Source organism: Hylaeus volcanicus, chromosome 4, assembly GCF_026283585.1.
Source record: "Hylaeus volcanicus isolate JK05 chromosome 4, UHH_iyHylVolc1.0_haploid, whole genome shotgun sequence".
NCBI lineage: Eukaryota > Metazoa > Arthropoda > Insecta > Hymenoptera > Colletidae > Hylaeus > Hylaeus volcanicus.
The window spans coordinates 19,106,926-19,127,930 of NC_071979.1; the positions used below are offsets into that span (position 1 = coordinate 19,106,926).

The 21,005-nt window shown below is 42.5% G+C and overlaps 1 protein-coding gene across 6 annotated transcripts in view; it reads left to right on the forward strand.

The window, feature by feature from the left end:
* LOC128875378 (teneurin-a) overlaps positions 1–21,005 on the forward strand; it is a 770,168-nt gene that overhangs the window by 734,335 nt on the left and 14,828 nt on the right. For 5 of the 6 annotated variants that reach the window (XM_054120900.1, XM_054120902.1, XM_054120901.1 and 2 more), the window contains 7 exons: positions 310–965; positions 1,964–2,177; positions 6,726–6,990; positions 8,443–8,573; positions 9,270–9,416; positions 10,353–10,560; positions 16,429–16,455. In XM_054120900.1, the coding sequence (XP_053976875.1) occupies positions 310–965; positions 1,964–2,177; positions 6,726–6,990; positions 8,443–8,573; positions 9,270–9,416; positions 10,353–10,560; positions 16,429–16,455 (1,648 nt within the window). The remainder of the gene's footprint in view (positions 1–309; positions 966–1,963; positions 2,178–6,725; positions 6,991–8,442; positions 8,574–9,269; positions 9,417–10,352; positions 10,561–16,428; positions 16,456–21,005) is intronic. The other variant, XM_054120903.1, reaches the window with a different exon arrangement.

Sequence of the window (21,005 nt, forward strand, 5' to 3'; positions counted from 1 at the left end):
GGAAATCTTTGAGTTGGGGGTTTTTGAGTTACGGATCTTTGAGTTGGGGATCTTTGAATTAGAGATCTTTAATTTAGGGGTCTTTGAGTTGAGGATCTTTGAATTGGGAGTCTTTGAGTTCAGCATGCTTAAATTCCATCATCGTCACAGTATCTGAATTCCACAGATTCAGTCCCCCAAACTCTATAAAGAACCCCGTCTTAATCCCAACATTTACTTTGGTATCGCATACCATAATGGTCTGTATGAATTGCAAACATTCTACAAGTCACAACTCTCACTACACATCTTATCTACTTAATCTCACAGAATCGCTGCCCACGAGTACGGCAGAGCATTCTAGCGCATCTGACAGCGCGGGAGACCAACAAAGCGATCCCCAGATCCAGCAATCCGCTCAGCAATGGCCGGCGGTGCTAGAGCTGCAGGCTTACAACGTCGCCCACTCGGTCGTCATACCTCCGTACAACTTCTGGAACACGGAATTCCGGAACAAGCAGCCGGCGTTCATCAGGCTGAATCTGACGCTGCCGTGGGGCACGAACTTCGCCGTTTATGGCAGGCGAAACGTCGCACCCAGCGTCACGCAGTACGACTTCGTGGAGTTCGTCAAGGGTGGCCGTGTGGATCACAGGCTGAAGAGAGATGCCAGCTCGGAGGCTGTTAGCTTCATGAAAACACCTTCTCCCCAAGAAGCTCGTGCCAACCGTCGCGACGAACGTCAATTCGATCGACATGTACTGATCAAACGGACCATCGTCGAGCCAATGATGGTGAACGTCAGTCTGCTTCAGTATCTCGACACGGGCCGTTGGTTCCTCTCCGTTTACAACGACGAGCTGCAGCCGTACAAGGTCACCCTGGTCGTCACAGAAGCCGAAGGAGTCTCGACTACTTGCCCGAACGACTGCTCCGGGAGGGGATCGTGTTATCTTGGAAAGTGCGACTGTATCGACGGGTATCAGGTGCGTTCCTTGGGGTTTCCGTCTGCTGAGACGGTTCGGAGTCTTCAAGTTCGAGGTCTTTTAAATCTGAGGCTTTGAACTCGTGGTCTTCGAGGTCCATGGCATTTAGTTCGGGGCTGTTTGAGTTCGTAGACTTTGAGTTTTAGAGGTCTTCAAGTTCTGGGTATTTACTTTTGATGTATTTGAGTTTGGGATGCTTAAATCCGCTGGCTTTGAGTTGGGAGTATTTAAACTCGGTGCTTTTGAGTTTGAGATCTTTGAGTTTGGGGTGCTTAAATTTAGTACCTTTGAGATCGAAGCCTTTGAGTTCGATGACTTTGAGTTTGGGGTACTTAAATTCGGCACCTTTGAGTTTGGAGTATTTAAATTCGGTGCTTTAGAATTTGAGATCGTTGAGTTTGGGGTGTTTAAATTTAGTGTCTTTGAGTTCGGGGTATTTAAATTCGGTGCTTTTGAGTTTGAGATCTTTGAGTTTGGGGTGCTTAAATTTAGTGCCTTTGAGATCGAAGCCTTTGAGTTCGATGACTTTGAGTTTGGGGTCTTTAAATTCGGCACCTTTGAGTTTGGAGTATTTAAATTCGGTGCTTTAGAGTTTGAGATCGTTGAGTTTGGGGTGCTTAAATTTAGTGCCTTTGAGTTCGGGGTATTTAAATTCGGTGCTTTTGAGTTTGAGATCTTTGAGTTTGGGGTGCTTAAATTTAGTACCGGCGCCTTTGGGGTGCTTAAATTTAGTACCGGCGCCTTTGGGGTGCTTGAATTTAGTACCGGCGCCTTTGAGTTCAAGATCTTTAAATTTAGGGTATTTAAATTCAGTGTCTTTGAGGTCGAAGCCTTTGACTTCGAGGTCTATGAGTTCGGAGTGTTTGAATTCGATGGCTTTGAGTTTATGGTACTTAAATCAGACACCTCCGAGTTTTGTGTATTTAAATTTCATGTCTTTGAATTTGGAGTCCTTAAATTCGGTGTTTTTCAGTTTGAGAAATTGGTAAAAATTTCAGGGAGCCGATTGCAGTAAGAGTGTGTGTCCAGTGCTTTGCTCGTCGCATGGGCAATACGGCGGGGGTATGTGCCATTGCGAAGACGGCTGGAAAGGTGCCGAATGCGACATACCATTAGGCGACTGCCAAGTTCCTGATTGCAATCAGCACGGACAGTGCGTCAGGGGATCCTGTGTGTGCAATCCTGGATGGAAAGGCGACTTTTGCGACAAACGTAAGTCTAAAACTTCTCACATATATTATTTACGATTGTCAGATCAATTCTAATATGCCATTTTAAATATGTATACATTGTCTCTATCAGACCTATAAACCAACATACGACATACCAACCCACTCTGAATATCTAATGTTCGAAACACATCAAATAATAGCTGTAGTGGAATAATTTTCAGCTTGCTACATTTACACAGGAAGTCACACCGTCGCGTGTCATTACGTCCTGCCGGTTATTCCTGTCCCTCGGATTAGTTCCGTCTCACGACGAGAAAGAAACAAGCTGGCTGAAAAATGAATGGAACGCAGGAAACGATACGGTGTCACGGAAACGCAGAATTTGAAATGCGGATGATGCCAGCTTGAGTTCATTAACCGGGACATTGTGTTCAAAGAGCAACGCGACGTCGAGCAATAATTTAACTGTTAAAAATGACCAACGGAAACGTGGCTCGCGGTGAACGTTTACCCCTGAGTCTATTTCTGCGTCGGATGTTGTTTCTTCATATTTGTCACGGCGCCATTAATTTCCGCCATAATTCAAGCGTGCGCCCTGCCAACGCTATACCCGTAGAGATTCAAGACACGAATCGTCCATTATGAAAGAGACGTAAATCAATCTTCTTTTATTTTTTAGTGTAAATTTTTTGTTTTAATTCGCTATCAAGCGTGATCGAGGGTCCGATCTGGAACTGCCCACTAGAACTGCGAAGGACAATGTCTATGTTTTCCTCGAAAGAGATTAGAGCTTAGAGCACCATGTTTAAACAACTGTAATTCATTCTTGGTCAGTCTGTCATTCACGATAATTCCCATCGAAGGTTTCGACCCTATTTCGACAATCATGCACCCAAGGAACTTTTCCCAGTTTCCCTTTAAAAATACTTGATGTTTCTGTCGACATATCGCAGAACCTCTCTAGATCCTTTATATAAAAACGTGTTCCCGCCTGATGCAATTTAGAATACAATTATGTCTACAAGAAGTACCGTTCGCAGGAAGCAAATACTCGAATAGATCAACATTAGAACTTCGACTCTGCCCAGTCCACTTTACCGCCGTAGAAAAATAACGTCTGGAACGAATGGCGAAATTATTCGCGGGAAGCGCGCAACGCTTTGTCTCTGACAACCTCACGGTTCCGTCGTAGCGTACTCTCTTCTTTCATTTTTCTGAGAACGAGACGGCGTAAGTTGACCGAGACTGCCGCTGAGGACACGTTAGGTCCTTTTCGAGGGCTGTTAAAGAGAGACTGTAGGCATTAAAAGACGTGTCAGGTTAGCCATCTCAAACAAATAACATTTGTTACAACATTACTTACATTTACTGTAGGCATTAAAAGACGTGTCAGGTTAGCCATCTCATCCTTGATGTTTCGTTTCGTTTATTTTATAGTGCGAAACAAATAACATTTGTTATAACACTACTTACACTTACTGTCTTTTATCTCTTGTTAAACCTATAAAGTTTTATTTTTATTTCTTTAGTAAAAAAAAGGAAATCCGTCATGTTTCTAACATTCCGTAAACATTTCATGAACTTTAAAATAAACTTGACCGAAATATGCATTTTTGCTCACAATCGTGCATCTTTGCTTAAAATTGTCTGATATTTCTCGGGTATGTATAAAAATTTCCTTTGGTACTCAAGGGGTTAACTAAGGAGCCATTCGTAGATTAGTCAAATGCACCGTAAGTCAAACTGGTATCGACTGCGAGAATCCAAGCGATACTCTTGGAAACCCTCTCTGAGAGTCGATTTACCCTGTGACCATGTAAAAGCGAAAATATTACAAAAATTCCGCTCGCAGATCAATGAAGCTCGCGGTTCTAATAAAAACGAGGGAATTGGTGATCCCGTTCGACGTACGCGACGCATACGTAACGCGGCAAAGAATCCACGAGGAATTTCCCTCATCTCAGGCCAACGAACGTCCCCGGCTGTATACACATAACCGTTCCCGCGCGGCGCGACGCGAATGGCACCACGCAACGCGTCGCCGGGACGCTTTGGAATTAAGTTTCATAATTTCCCCGGGGCAGCTGGGATCCGCGGGAATAATGCAATTGTTCCGATGCCATAATTTAAAAAGTTGGCCCATTCGTCGGCGCCCAGGGCGCAATCACCGCCCACCTAGACGACCTCCTTCCGAGACGCCTCGAAAACAACCGTAAGAGCCGATCCTCTTGGATCCTCCTCTTACCTTCGTTCCTTGCAACAGAGGATTCCGTTAATCGAATGCGATCGAATTGATCTGAGGATAATAATTCTTTCCGGTACTTTAATTTGTAATAGCACTGAAAAGATGGTTGGTCAGAGTATGACCAACAATTCAAAAGATTCGATAAAATCTAAATCAGCGCACATTTTATCTGCGTGATCGCCAGGATCTTCCGAACGAATTGTCTGGGAATTTTTAGATTAGATGAGTTGCAAGTAAGAGCCTGGAGGGATTACTAATACATTTCCCATTTAAAACGTTTCAAAGTTGAATATTGGAATATTCTCTAGTACTTGAATTTTAATTTCGAAAAAGGCAATCATTCTTTGGCGATAATTGTACAGATTGTTACAGATTCAGAGAATTGAGATTTAAGTGAAAGTATGTCTCATTTTGTAAACAGTGTAACATACATCTTATTGTCGATACTTTATGCATCTTTGCATTTACGCACATTCTCGTACATTTTCTCATATTTTCACTTGCAGTCTAGCTATAATAGATAACCAATGAAACCTACGAAAAAAGTGTTCACAGGTAAATTGCAGGCTTAAAATGGGATCTGTATTGTGCCGTAAACGAAATTTTCTTTATGTTATTAATTTAAAAGATATGTCGGTGAAGTTTCGTTTTTTAAATGGAACTACTTTGGTCTAATTTCCGGAAAATCCCAAACATTATCATTTTGTCTTATACATATATGTATATTAAACGAAAAAGTAAACCAAATTTTACGCACGACGAGTATACACGTCGTGACGTCGTGACACAAAATACTACCACTTCTCCATAACGAGTATACTCAGTATATCCAACACAGCCGACTGGTTAAAATTAAATATCAACACACCCATTGAGTATGATTAAAGGTAATCCTTGCGAGTGTCTCAATCGAGAAACGTCTATAGACAATTTAGGTATTCCAATTGGTTGAAGGGGCATAGCAAATCTGTGTCTCGTGATTCCATTAACAGTATGATTGATCGCGTCATCCATCGATCACGTTAGACTTTGGAAACGTGTATAAACAACTTGAGGGTCTGGATTGGGACGCTCATAGCGGCATCACAAGTGATTAGATCGCTACAATACGTGAAGAATTGCATATGGGGGAAGGTTAACTCACTTAATCGACACAGTTAGCACGATTTAATATGTCGATCGCGAGACATGTGTATTAGGATTAGGAAGTCTCTATATATAACAGAGGTGTCTACATTGGGATTTGCTTGTATATGTATAGCACAACTGTCTCAATTGGTTGCAGTACTACAGTATATCAGAAGCTGTACGTCGCTAATCCATTAACCGTATAATTGATCGCGTCGATCATCATTCACGTTTATTAGAATAGGGAAACCTCTATAGGCAGCCTAGGCGTCTCAATTGGGAAACATCTACAGTCGACCTGTGCGCCTCAATTGGCTGGATCGATACAGGGTATTCAAAACTTCGCGTCTCATCATACTCTGTTCAATCTTCGCACACATCGTCAATGGTATGGTCAACTAAGTGGTCGCACGCAGTTTTTGATAGACTGTATTGGCCCCAAACTATGCATAGATACTTAGGTCTGTGAGGGACACTTCCCAATCCGAACATTTAGGTAGTTTACGACTTCATTACTCCGCAGCAGCATTACTCCTCAAACACTATAAGAATCGTGGACATAAACATTGGAAAAATGTTTGAACCAGTGTTTTCGAGTGGTGATTGCGATTACGATCGTATTTTCAGGTGTTTTCAGACGTAGAAATTTTAAACCTAAAAACCGACTTCAGATTTCCGTTCCTCACCCCCCAAAAATCTAGAAAACCATGCTTCCGTCAAAATTGAAAATTAAAAATTTTCAGTTAAAATAATATTCATGCCGATAGAGTAGGCCTAGATAGGGTAACATTTAAAAATTTTTAATTTTGACGGAAGCATGGTTTTCTAGATGTTGGGGGAGGGGGGGGGGGGTGAGGAACGCAAATCTGAAGTCGGTATTGAGGCAATAAATTTCTATGTCTGAAAACACCTGAAAATACGTTCGTAATCGCAGAAAAATTTGCGAATACGATTATAATTACAATCGTAATCACAAATTTGATTGCGATTACAGTCGTAATCGTAATCGTAATCACAACTCTGAAACATTTGATTACAATCGTAATCACAACTCGAAAACATTTGATTACAATCGTAAGCGTAATTATGATTACGATTATGCCCAACACTAACCCGATACAGGAAACATCACCTCTCGAGAGACTCCTGTTTCACTACCTTCTCACACTGCCCATTTCGATTCTTCTTAACAAAAACAATTGCTTCACTTTTCAGTGGATTGTCCCGACCCGAACTGCAGCGGCCACGGCGCCTGCGTATCTGGCAAATGTTACTGCAAGGCTGGCTGGCAAGGCGACAAGTGTAACCAGGTGGACCAGCAGGTGTACCAGTGTCTGCCACGTTGCTCCGATCACGGCACGTACGACCTGGAGTCCGCTACCTGTGTCTGCGAGGGCCATTGGACCGGCGTGGATTGCTCCCAGCCTAGCTGTGGCCTCGACTGTGGACCTCATGGAACCTGCGAACAGGGTCTCTGCAAGTCAGTACACACACAGTTGTATACACGTTGTATACACACACAGACATATATATATATATATATATCCATGTCCTTTGTATCACCGTCCTTTATGGGCCCTTCGTGGGCGTTCAAACAGGAATCGTGAATTGGGTTACCTGAATACGAATTGAATGAGAAGAGGGATGCGTCCTCTGGCTCTCGCTCTTCAACCCCTCCCTGGTCTCGGTTGGATCGGAAGAATTCATCCGAGCTACGATTTAGCCGGTTCAGCCCCGGCTTTTCGTCCACGTTTTTCACGCACACGCGAAAAAATTGGACCATGATTTATGTGGGGGGTTGAGACGAATGGCTTCAGCTTAAGAGCATCAGGATTACTCGCCACCACTGTTGCTTGAAATAGTAACGTTTCGATTTGGTCTCCCTCGGTGTCTGGTTGAAGTGGACATTCGGTTTTTGTAAGGTTTCTTTGTAGTATTTTCAAAATATTAACAAAAATTATAGTATCTATAATGGGACTGAAAATCGTGGTAATTACACTTCATTTAAGGCAGAGGGACCTCGTACGAGGCTTCGAAGTACTCGAATGTTCAAAGAGAAAGACTACTGGAACGTAGACTTAGAAAGAGTGACCAATATGATGTACAATACATTTGGAACACGACTGCTCCAGAGAAACAAACCTTGACGATCAGTGATACCGTTACCACCACCGCCTTCTGTTATCCAACAACTTAAAGTCAAGGTATCCTTAGAACAATTCCTCGAGATGCTTAAAAAAAAAAAGGAAGCCACATCCAGCAATAGTCGACATCGAGTTCTTCTCCCCCAAAAGATAGTGACGCGACAGATTCGCGAGAAGGGGTGGTGGACGAGGGGAAAGAATGCGCTAAAAATGGCTAAATTGCTGGCGAGATCAGAGGCACTAAGAAGAGCGTACTAAGAAGGTGAAAAATTGCGAGAAAAAGGCTCTGTCTTAGGTAGGGAGGAAGGGACGGTGGGGCCAACTTATCACGACTCGAAGGACTGTCGTCGTCCCTTCCTACCATCCCTTTGTCAGAATCAAGGACGCGAAAGAGGATCTCCTTTCTCATATTCTAAAGCTGACGCCTCCTCGTCTTCCCTCTTGTTCCATCGGCCGGCAGCCGCCGTGAAAGAGCCTCTAAGTGCAAAAACTTTTCTCAGCGGGCGGGCAACTTCGAAACTGAACCCCTAACTCGAACTCGCGTCCCTCTTCTTCTCTGGCGAGGGCTCGGAGGCAGAGGGAATCAATTTTACATTCGACGATAAAGCTTCCTGACACCGAGAGAGGCTTGTCCCTTTTTCTCTCTTTCTTTTTCCCTTTTTAAGGAATCTCTGTCGCGTTGTCGGGCCAATCGAAGTTTCACGACTTTCGAGGCCGAAGAATGCGTAGGAGGAGGAAAGAAAAGCGGGTGGGAGGAATGCAATTAATTCGCGGACCTCGTCTTTCAGGTGCAACGACGACTGGACGGGGACCAAGTGCGATCAGAAGCCCTGCGATCCTCGTTGCGCTGAGCATGGCCAATGCAAGAATGGTACATGCGTCTGCAGCCAAGGGTGGAACGGAAGACACTGCACCCTGCGTAAGTAAATCGTTCGCGACTGCGTTCTCGTTTCGACAAACTCGCTTTTAAATTTAGGGTTATGTGTATCGAACCTGGCGATGTATTGAACTCAGAGTGTATCGAACTCTGCAAAAAGTGGCCTAAGAGGAAGCGTCCTTCGCACTGATGAGGTCTAAACGAAGCTTCGAGTATCCACCCTTGATAATTTGTACACTAGCCGCCTATATATTAACCCTTTGCTCTCGAAACCTTTTTTTCTGGTATCTACCAGAAAGCTTGATGCTTTCTCAGCACTCTATTGCCACGAATGCTAAGATTATATTGACTTCGAAAATGAGATCTCTAATCTGAGATTTGAGAATCAGGTCACCTTTGCCTCAAAGACAATCATTTTATTGGCACTTCGAGTTCCAATGAAATTAAACCTAAAAAGAACCTAGTGGTGGCGGAGAGTTACCTCTGGAGTACAAAGGGTTAAATTTTCGTTAGATAAAATTCTAGAAAGTCAATATTTGCCAAATTACTACCATGGTTTACTGTTCCATGCGTGCATACAGGTACACATTCGTTTTACTTTCGCGTAATAGATTTTTCTCCCCCGAAACAACCGGTGTTCCGTTCAACCGACTGGAACGAAAGGAACATCGATTTCCAATTAGCTTTAATCGTCCGACGACACCGTGGATTAAAGTATTTGCTCTGATTTCTTGATAGCTGGATGCGAGAACGGTTGCAGCCGCCACGGACTGTGCACTCTGCAGGACGGCGAGTATAGTTGCGAGTGCTCGACTGGCTGGGCTGGTAGAGATTGTAGCATACGTCTCGAAATGGAGTGCGATGATTTCATTGATAACGATCAAGGTGAGTATCCGGCGCGTTTTAAGCGGCGCGACGCCACCTACACATTCTCTTGTTTAGTAGTCGAGCCACTATGTGGCTGACTTCAACATTTTGTAATTTAAAGAGTGTCTTTGAGTAAGCGCAATTTTACGATACCCAAATTATTAATTTCATGACAGAACAGTATAGGGAATATTTTCTTTCTTTCTCTTTCGTGGAAAATTTGATAAGGTAAAAGTAATATTCTTGTATTTTTTCGGGAGGTCATCCTGTGACTTAATTTATTTCAATGGATTTAAAGAAGAAATTATGTTTAAAGATACCCGCTTAAAGTAATTTTACTGTTTCAACCGGAACTTACTTTGGGACGCTCTACGTGTCTGACCAAAACAGCCTTATTCTACTTAGACAGCGCTGGGAGCCACAGTCGTAAAGTTGTTGCTTTTTAGAGATCACAATTTCGGGGCACACATTCGTTTTAATGTCTAAACTGTGTACAGGGTGATTCATACTCGGTGATGCATACTGTACGTTGCAGAATCACCCAGTATGATGGAAAACGTTACAGAGACAAGTAAAATTCTGATCCAGATCTAAATGTGGAAAATAACGAATCAAAGATAAACACGTGTTACTCATTTATCGTTAAAATAAAATTCTAATCGTTCCATCGTTACAATTTTTCTGCAAGTTTCATTCGTTTTCTGTTATTTGAATAAAACTTTACCAATGTCTGATCAAAATGTGCTGTTTCCACTTCGTACATCTTTATCTAGACAAGAATTTTGCCCATCTCTGTTCGATAAACTATGTCTCCACTTTCCATCGAGAAAAAGAGACCATCCGGGGCGCTCCTTGCTCTTATTAGCGAAAGTACGCCACGACCATAAGCATGAACGACGTTATAGCAAGGTGTCGAGGCTGTCGATACGTATTCTAAGAAGTAATGTTCCTCAGATGGCATGATGGACTGTTCTGACAGCGAGTGTTGCTCGCACAAAACTTGCGCAGACCATATCATGTGCCTTACTAGTAATAATCCCGTGGACGTTCTTCTTCGCAAACAACCGCCCAGCGTCACCGCGTCCTTTTATCAACGCGTGAAATTCCTCGTCGAGGAGAACAGCGTACAAAGCTACGCTCATATGAACGAGTACACCGAAAGGTAAGATCGATCACTTCTATTTACTCGGTTTACCGTGATTATAATATAGAACGCTTAGTTCCTTATTTTTACGACATGTGAGAGAATAATATTCTAGGCGATTGAGCAAGTCGTTGCGCTCTCAGAATTTTCACAAACTTCTTAAAAGTCTTGGATTTGAATAATGTGATATTTAGAAATTTAATTGAAACGAATGGAAATTAGAATAGAATTTAATCCAGATGGGTTAAGGCGTTCGAAAGAGACGCAGGAGACATAAATGATGAATTCCTGATTCATTAATTAATAATTGATTCTTCGGAAGGGGGTGTTTTTCCTAGCCTTGTTTCAAAATGCTACGAATATCTATGAATGTATTTAATTTAAAAATATTCAAATCTCCCCAAATCCGAGTCACCAAAGAAGTTCTTGGGTTTTGATTTCCACGTCTCAGCCCGAATAATCAACATCTTTGAATATATGAAAAAAACGACTGGCTCGATCGACGATAAGCCGATACATGTAACGTTCAACGAAAGAAATCGAAGTATAGCGATAGCTGCGTGTCATAGTTTGGCCTTTTACAATTTCAAACCGCGTGAAACCGTGCCGGTTACTTTCCTCGTTTTATTATCATCCACGAGAACTGCGCAAATCATTGATTTCATTAGAGAACATTTTTTATGTTCGTCGTCACGGCACGCCCGTCGATGGAAAGCTCGAAATTGTGCAGTATGCGTTCACGAAGACAAGAGGAGACCATTGTACACGACAATAGTCAGCTTCTTTTTCAAAACGCAGACGAGGATTACGCGCACACGGTCGTAATGATTTCATTGAACAGTTTGCGCGTTTCATTTCCCGACGAAGCTTCACGATGGGGCAAAATACAAGAACAAAAGAGAATATTAGTTTCTTTCTTTTTCTATTAACGAGAAATTCCCCAAATACGCCTACTTTCGCGTCGCTTTACCAACGTTCCAAGATTTTGGCGGATACTATCGCGAGTGAGAGATTATGCATCAGAAAAATTGCGCACCGTCGGTACGTCGCATCGAAACCTCGTCGTCGCGTCGCTCGAATTCGTGGCACGGGAACCGAAAACGAATAAGGATTTTCATTTTTATTTTTCCGTTTCGTCGGTGGGCGGTAGTAAGATATTGGAATCCCCAACACGGCCACGAGAGTGATCCGTGACGCGCGAAATCCGATATTCACGTTTTCCCCATCGTGAGCAGCAATTGATTGCGAAAAAAATAAAAAATATAAGTAACGAAAAAGTAAATGAAATAAACGAGAGAAAAATAAAAAAGCATGGAAAGAAATGAGATTAAACGAGATTAAATACCGTTGCACCAAAGCAATTCGGTGTGTATCCGTGACAGCTGAATTATCAAGAGAGCCCCCCCCACACACACCCGGTGGGTGACTACCCCCGCCGAAACCCCTCTGACCGTCCTATTCCTCGTGTTTCACCCCCTCCCTCCCCCGAATGCCAAACGCGTCAGTGATCATCTCGGGAGCAATGGCGATCAAAGGAGCCTCCTGACCTGTGCTCGACGATATTAATTGCTTGCGTTCCAAACAAGCATGTCTGACCAATCGTGAACTAGCTGTAAACTCCGAGGGGAATCATTTTTGACAGTAGATCACTGCTTTTCAAAATTTCTAGTCGAGGGAAGGATAGTTAGTGTTAAACGAAACAGCTCCAAAACGAAATAAATGAAGTTCTCCCGTGAAAATTAATTCCTAAAAACTTAATTCCTTTGTTCAAATTTTTCTTTTCGGTCTTGAAATATTGAAACTTTGTACTTTTATATAGTTTCCGAAGCTGAATTCAATGGTGTAAACAAAGAAATGTTTCCACAATTTTTCTTCGCATTTTTGAAAAAAGAAGTCAGATAGAAAAATCCATACGCTTGTTCGTTCGTTATTTTTTAAGGAGTATTTAAAAAAAAATCTTACCCCGATAGCTACATTTTGTAATGTTGTGCTCATGACATTATGACATGACATTATGACACTAAGTCTATACGTAATTTATGAGAAGAAATAGTTGTAAATTGCAGATAAAATGGAGTAGAGTAGTAGGCATTGAGTAAATTGTTGTATTAATTTATTTGATTATTATACCATACTATATTTATATACACTAGTTATTGTACCATAAAGACACGAACAATAACGAACAAACGAGCGTACGGATTCTTCGATACAATTTCTTTTTCAATAATTGTTTTTTTACACCATTGCAGCCAGCGTCAATAACCATATAAAAGTACAACGTTTCAATATTTTGTCTCAATAACTACTGGTAGCTAGTTTTGGCCTCGTCGCCCTCCCTTAAAGAGCAAGAATTTTAGTTCAGTTATCCAGGGAGTGGCTCTGAGTATACTTTCTATCAATTTAATCCTTCGTATACCGAGTGTTCAACTCCGATATGAAGATGTGAATATTTGCTAAGACATACAAGGGCTCCCAAAGTGCTGGGCACACCTCAGACAGCAGGTGTTCGGAGCTTATAAAACCCTGTAATAGGTGCTGCCAGACAGCTTGTATCCTCAAGGTTGTCCCACTCGATAGTGTCTCGAGTACCTTGCAATATTCGATCTAGAAGTTTTCCACGTTCCTTCTATCAGCAATCGAAGTAAGTTTAATATCTTTTGATAGCGTTTCCACTTGATTACTGAATCAATAATGGTACTTAATACAAAAATCGTTGCACTTAGGCCCGCTATATCGCTACGGGACTTGATACTATCCTTTCCTTCAGAATTTTCACCTGAGAAGACGAGAAAAAAAGGAAATATCATTGACAAATCAACGAATAGTCCTTTGTTTATCGCGGTGGAGCAGAAAGATTTCGAGCACCTTTCACGATTATCTCGGCTAAAGTGAATCTCAATTAGATTTCGAAGTTTTGGAAAGGGAACTCGCACGGTCAGCGCCCTTTGTTCAACACTGATGAAGATTTGCTCAGGACGCCGTGGGCCCACGCGGCTGGCGAGCGCATTTCGGGGGATTCGTGTATTTTGTCTAGTGTTTATCCTCTGTGTGTACCCCTGCCACCACCAGATCACCATTCACCCCACAGCCGAAGACCGTAAGAGGCTCCGTTCTACGTACAGACTGAACAACTTGAAAAAAAAAACCGTAATCGAAACAACAACAACAAAAAAAAAAGAAAACAGATATAAAAAAAAAATAGAGAAATTCATGAAACGAGAATAGAAAAAGTCTGCACACAGAGAAAAGATACCCGAGAGACTCTTTTTCCGTATCTTGATCGATCGGTTAAATAACGTTCTCGCCAAACGCGTGAAGTTTTACATGTTCCAGGCACCGGTATTGTCGTTTTTGTCACGAACTGCGCGCGCAAAATACCAAGCTACCTTCAACCATCTGAACTGTTACGCGATAGCAAAAAACATAAAAAGATATTTTTTTTTTTCGGTTAACGAAAAGACCAAAAATGTGTCGCTTCTCCAAAATTCATGTGAATCACCACAGTTGTTTCGGCCATTCGTTTAAGCAGTTTAACCAAAAAGAAGGGAGATTCATAGATAAAGCGCACGAGGGTGCTCGAATCTCGGCGTCGTCAGGCTGGAAACACTGATCTGAAACACAAATCGAGCGATTATTCTTTGAGCGTCAAACTTGGAGAAAGAAAATAAATAATCGACGATGCCGCGACTCGATGGCTCGAATAAAATAATTTCTAGAAATGGTAGACACAAGTTTGAAATGTCTCGTGCTACTAATGGTTCCTTTGCTCTTGCGCGCGCGTCCTCGTAGGAGTTCGTCTCCGCGTGTCACGTTTTTGTGCATATATATACGACAGTTCCGTATGTGTCTGAGAAAGAGACGTCGAGAGAGCGGGATAAAAGTTTGTTTGCCTCTGTTGTGTGTCCGTTGTTTCGCTGCGTGTCGCACGATGGTATTGATCACCGTTTCCGAGCACCCTTGCCACCGTCTTGAAGACGCTTCTTCCTCGCCTTCGATCGTCTGCAACGGAATACAGCCTCGTTTTTAGGGAGAACCGTCGGCCTATGTACGCAACAGAGTGAACAGAGTGGCTAAAAAGTCCGATCGGGCTCAATTGGCCGCCCAAGGTTGCTCCCTCGATGGAGCTTTGCCTACCACTGTCGTCAAATATGGTTTGCAAAGGCTAATAATGGATAACCTCTTCAAAAGTACCGATTCTTTGCTTTAAACTATTTTTGCTAACCTAAGGTGGTTAATTTGTTGTGCGCAAAGGTTGCATAGTTTTGAGGGATGCATTGATACTTGTATATTAAGAATTCATTAATCTGTCGGCCCATCAGGTATACAGGATGTCTGAATATTATATTGGATTCTGAACAATAATTTCCTTTACAAAAATGTCAGTACGAGTTTCATTTTTGAATTATTTACGAAGAACACCGACCAATCACAGCGTCCGGTCGATCACAGCGATGGGTCGGTGTGTTTCGTTAATAATTCAAAAATAAAGCCCTCACCAACATTTTTATAACGGAAATTGTTGTTCAGAATCGTGTCAACCCCATTTTCGGTTCTTACAGGAGTTTTGGGATATCCTGTAGATCGTTTCATTTAAAAAGCCAAGTTGATCTTCAAATAGTAGTCCCTAGCGTCATTCACAGTTGAGTGAGTGGGCTTGAACGGCCAATTGAGCTCGATCTGGCTTACAAGAAGACGTGTAAATGGCGTGAAGCAATAACATTTAAATATCGTTGGATCGATTTCATTTTTCCTTCAAACTATTGATCTCAAGAAAAGGAATAGTATATATTCTTACTCTTGAATTTTTTAATTTAACCCTCAATTCCGAGACATTTCGATCGTTAACGTAGAGTCAAAGTAAATTTCAAAGTTACAAGATGAATCGTGAAGTGAAATCCAACACGAGAACGAAAACATCGAACCGATGGACCGTTCGCGACGAGAATGGAATCCCAGGCTGGACACGCGGAATACAAGTATCCGTGGTCCGTGAATCAGAAATTCAGGCTGGCATCGGGATCGCTTGGACACCTTAATCAATATTCCCGAGATCGTGTGCCGACATGGCGACCGATTCGATGAAATCTCCTCTCATTGTCAGTCCAGGGCACCTCCTTCTCGTCGGGCCCAACCGTCGATAAAAAGAGGAGATCTCCTCGAACGTCGTCGTTTCGTCGACTTGCAGAGATCGAACGCGTTGAATCCCGAAAATAAACGCGACGAAAACGTAGCCCGTTAACGTATCGGACACTTGGACTGGAGAGACCAGGCCCAGCTCTCCCTCACTCTTTCTCGCCATCTTTCTTTCTCTATATCATATATGTATATATATACACACACACTTATATATATGTATATCATATACGTGATGTGTGTGCGTAGTTTCCAACTTGTGTCTGTCACGTGTATACCACTCTATGTTGGATGAGTCTGTGGGTGACTGAGTTCATGTTGGCGTGACTGGCGAAGACCGCGTGTGTGATGGGTATGCTTGATTTAGTGTGTGTCTACGTCTATTGTTTCTGTAACGGCGTGCAGAACATTGCGAGGAGCACTCGATTCCGCGGGTCTATGTCCGAGAGATTGGGGGGTTACGGAGAACGCATTCGGGGTAGCTCCGAGGCCGTCGACGCCTGGCGTCGATGGCTGCGCGGGGAATCACCTCCGGGGATTTCCCGCGACGGTAACCCTCCGCGTTCCGTGCGTTTCCCCTTGCTTAACATTGACTGATCGACGCGATCCACGTAGATGCAACAGGAATCGATCATGGGAAACGATTGCTCGCGCGATGTTGCGTACGCGCGTCCGTTTTTTGCCCGCTACACGCGGGTTCTGTGACCGTGGTAACGCCCTTTCTTCTCGTTGGTTTTTTCCCACACGTAGTACGTTCTGGAGTTCCTTTACACCGCGGTAAGTTGCAGCTCAAGCTCTCGCTAATCGTTCATTATCCAAACAACAACAAAAAGTACCATCTATTGCTCGTTTCGCTCGTACATTCATCTTATATGTTTTTTCGTATGTCCCGTATATGTATCTATCTATCTATATATGTATGTATTACCTTTAGCCTGCCGTTTTAATGATCTATCTTACCTCCGTTTCATTTCTCTGTCTCTTAATTATCTTCCCTGTCGCCTAATCCCGTTCAAAGCCTGTTCATAAATTCGTTTACGTTGCCAATTCAGTTCGCCAGTATTTGATCAAACTTCTCGCTTGTTCGACTCATCCTTCCTCGATCCTCTTTATTCTGAATTTTTGATCGCTGTATTTTGTTCCCTTTGTTTCGTTCTATCGCTCTCTTTCGCTCACTCATTCTCGCTCTCTCTCTCTCTCTCTTTCTTCCTGTACTTACCTGTCTACCTGTGTATTTGTTTCTGTCGTTCTTGGCCCAGATGGCTGCACTCGCGAACAAGGCTGGGTTTCGAATCGTCGCTATCTGACAAACGGATAGAGTTCAATCCTCGAGCGATGATCTAAAACAGAACTTGTGTTTGCATCGACTGTAATCCAACAAATTGATTTAATCGGTAAACAGTCGAATCGTGTTTCGTGTATGGGATTACCGCGACATTAGAAGATGTTTAAACGCGTTTGCAAGTATCCAGCCTCGAACGAAAGCGCAGCCAGACGGTCCTCTTTCACACCTACATTAAAAACTACAATCGTACGAATTGTCTCTGTGTTATCTGTGATATGTCGTCGGTATGTTGTCACCCCCCGCCGTCTCCTCTCTTCTGTTCTATTTATTTTTCTGTTATGTATTGTCTTCTTGTCCCTTAGCGCTAAGTTAGCTACGTCTATCCCCGTAAAATGGCTCTAGTATGTTTGAGAATCGTGTATTTATATACTATACGATATATACATAATATATATACCTGGTCTTGTGTTGTTTTGTGTTGCCAGGCTTGCACTTTTATGTACGTACAACCCCCAAATTGTCTCGAATTTGTCTCTAGTGAACTTGTCCCTAGCATTCACACGAAACGCTGACTTAATCGCGCGCCTCTCTTGTTGCGTCCAAAACTTCTTGCGTTTCCATAACCTTTTGTTTACTTCAACTGTTTCCTTTTCCGTCGTTACGAAGCATTACGATACGACAGTAATAATCGAAAGATCGCAAAGAGTGTGTAACGGAGAGAACACAAATCGATGAACTGACAAAAAAAATGCGAAAACGTGTTTGCCACGTCTAGATCTATTTTTTTTTTTTTTTTTTTTTTTACGTCCGTTCAGCTATACATGCAATTACGAGAATCGGAGAACAACCGTACCGAGAAAGCTTTTCTATACACGATAACGATGACGATGAAAGCTGATGACAATGATGATGATCATGAAAGGACCCGAAAGGACCATCCCTCCTTGTCCCTTGTCTACGTCTGTTATCACCTGTCTTACAATGTGCCATCAACCCCGTACACCAATGCCCTGTGTCTGTCTTGAACCGATCCGTGCTATCTACCCACCGAAAGTTTATCATGTACCAAAAAAAAAAAAAAAAAAACAGAAAAATATACGAGAAACAACCCTCTTTATAAGAAATCGATTCAGTCCGATCGCCACGTCGGTACGAAAGTTCGCTCGCTTACGCGTCGGTATGACAAATCCGAGCGTCGTTCGGCTCGCGTCGATACGACAGATCCGACTGCTGCTCGGCTCGCGTCGGTACGATAGATCCGAGCGTTGTTCGATTCGCGCGCGGGAATTGTAACGAAAATTTAAAGAGAAAAAAAAGAGGAAAATAAGCAACAGACAAGAGAGATTGCAAAGAAGCAGAAAGAGGAGAGACCATGACGCCAAAGAAACACGCGAGATACGAAAAGAAGCACGATAAAGATCTGATATACCAAAGCGAGAAGAGAAACGAAACAGAGAGAGAGAGAGAAGAAAGAGACAGATCGGAGTATCGCGCGATTTCTCTCTCTTTACCGAGACACCGTCCGTTCTCTTTTTATTTTCTTCATTTTCCATCGCTCAAGCCGTATATATATGAAAGAAATATATATGTTGGCTTGATATCTGCTACCTTCGAGATCTCGGTGTGTTCGAGACCGTTAATTACGCATCCGTTCTCTATTTTCCGTTTCATTCTTTCGATTGGTTCACTCTTACGTTTTCTTTTCTTTTTCTTTTTAACCATTCACTATGGTTTGGACTTACCAGTAGTGAGGACTGTGCCTGCCACCTTGCTGTGCTCGTACTTGGAGGATCAGCACCCCGGCACGTTGTTTGATCCCCAAGTCACCCGACGAATGGTGGCACGGTGCGCGCAACCGGAAGTCCTCGGACCATGGATGATTTAAAGGGGGACGGTGCGATCCTCCAAGAACGAATCATGCCCCCATACGCAATCCCTTAGGGACCGATGAATATATTTATATATCTACATACCGAACGCATCTATGCAGCCTATTACATTTCTAATTCAATTATTTCCATTGCAACGACATTTTTACTCGCTTGTCGACTTTAACGGACGAGTCTGTAACAAAGAACAAGAATAGAAACGTTATGCGAGTGAGAAGTGTATAGGTTACGTTTAGGGTGACTACGATAGCGCCATCAGAGGGCTAAAAGGAGGATCGTGAATGGAAAATTATAAATTTAAACATTAATTCGTAAGCAGGATCGAATTCAATGTAATTAGTATAAATATCTCAATTTCAAGGATCTTCTATAGGTGTGGAAAAGTACATAGAAAACAGTAAGAAGCTAAAATGATACTTACAAAATTTGAAACATTTGAAACAATAGTTTTCTTATTGTAGTCTCGATTTTTTGTAACGCTATCAGAAATCGGGAGGTATTAGTTGAAGCATCTAGGTTATGAATATAATGTCGTTTTAGTATAAGTATTTATTCGCCATTTTCTATTATTTCAGACAGCTGTTCTTCTCACATACAGACCATATTTTTCTCAAAAGTAACCTCGCCTATTTTATCATTATTCCACGGAAGAAGACAGTACGCTTCTTGAATTAGGCTGGGACAAGCAGAGTCTGCATAACCTATCTCCGTATCGTGTTCTTGTTTTTTTACTCCAGATCCGTCCCTCGAAGCATCGACATGCGATTAAGCGTCACCCCATATAGTTACCTTGTTTACATGCGTTACCATTATTCAATAAAAGGCACTGTGACAGGCTGCGTATGGATGCGCGCGATACACCGCATATTCTATATATATATTATTATTATTATTATTATTATTATTATCTACCTACCTACATCGATCTCATTATATTCAGCACTACACAGAACGCTTAAAATATTCAGCTTAACATACTCCAACTTTATATATATATTATATATATATATATATATCGCAGATAATCCAGCCCTTTGAGAATTTATTACGTACCATACTTTTTTCATTACGCCTATTACGTATCTATTACATGACATATATGCATGCGTTCTACTCTCACGAAAGTAACCAAAACACCGATTGAATATACCCCCCTTTTATTTACCTACCTCGGGACGATCATTCCTTTCATTTGCCGAATGATCTTTTCTCCACCCCCCCACCCCCTACCCCTACACACCCCCCGATAACCCGAAAAACAGTGCTCGATAACCAAAAACAAAATCCACAAACAAGACACCAAAAAAAAAAGTGAATGAACCAAACAAAAAAAAACAAAAAGTGGATATGTTCCCGCTTCACTGCCGATACACGCGCGACTGCGACAAATATCGCGCGGCGCTATAGTCTTGGCGTTGCGTTATTCTCCCCTCCCCCCTCCCCCCACAACGCACCACCGTTTGTAAAATCAATTTGTATCGTTTCCCGGTTCGTCCGTAGGCATTGGCTCCTCTGGCGCGGGCCAACGCGCACGCCAGCCGCCCAATGGAGTCGCGGATCGTATTGGCAGCGAAGCGAGAATATTGGATCGCATTGAACCGTTGACCGCGGAACCTGATTTGACAGACGGAATCGATTGTTCTCGCGCTAGCCCGTCCTTGCCTCGGGATACCGTTGCGCCACGAAAGAGAGAGAGGAGGGAACTCGTTGAACCGATTCTATGTATCCTTGGCTGGAGGCACTTCAGCGTTGACTCGGAGTCCCATGTATCGCTGAGAGAAGGAAAGATCAGTTTTTCAGGGAGTGCGGAGCGTGTCTGGTCAAACACTGTACTCATTCCACTGATAGGGCGGACCTCGACTCGCGACCGATCTTTCTTTCTCTTTATGATAGATTCTGGTAGATTCAGACAATCATTCACGAACTATCAGTTATCTATGAGCAAACAGGTAGAAATAGATAGAAATTATTTTATTATTTTTTGAACTTTTCATTGAGGGAAATCGAACAAAAGTCCGTTAATAAATGTATAGAATTCGGTCTTAATTCTGCAGGTATTATTCGATCATTAAATATTACGAATATGTTATCTTACTCTTCAATTTTTCTTGATTTTACCCAAAGTTTCATTTCCTTTTGTCTGTAATTCCTAC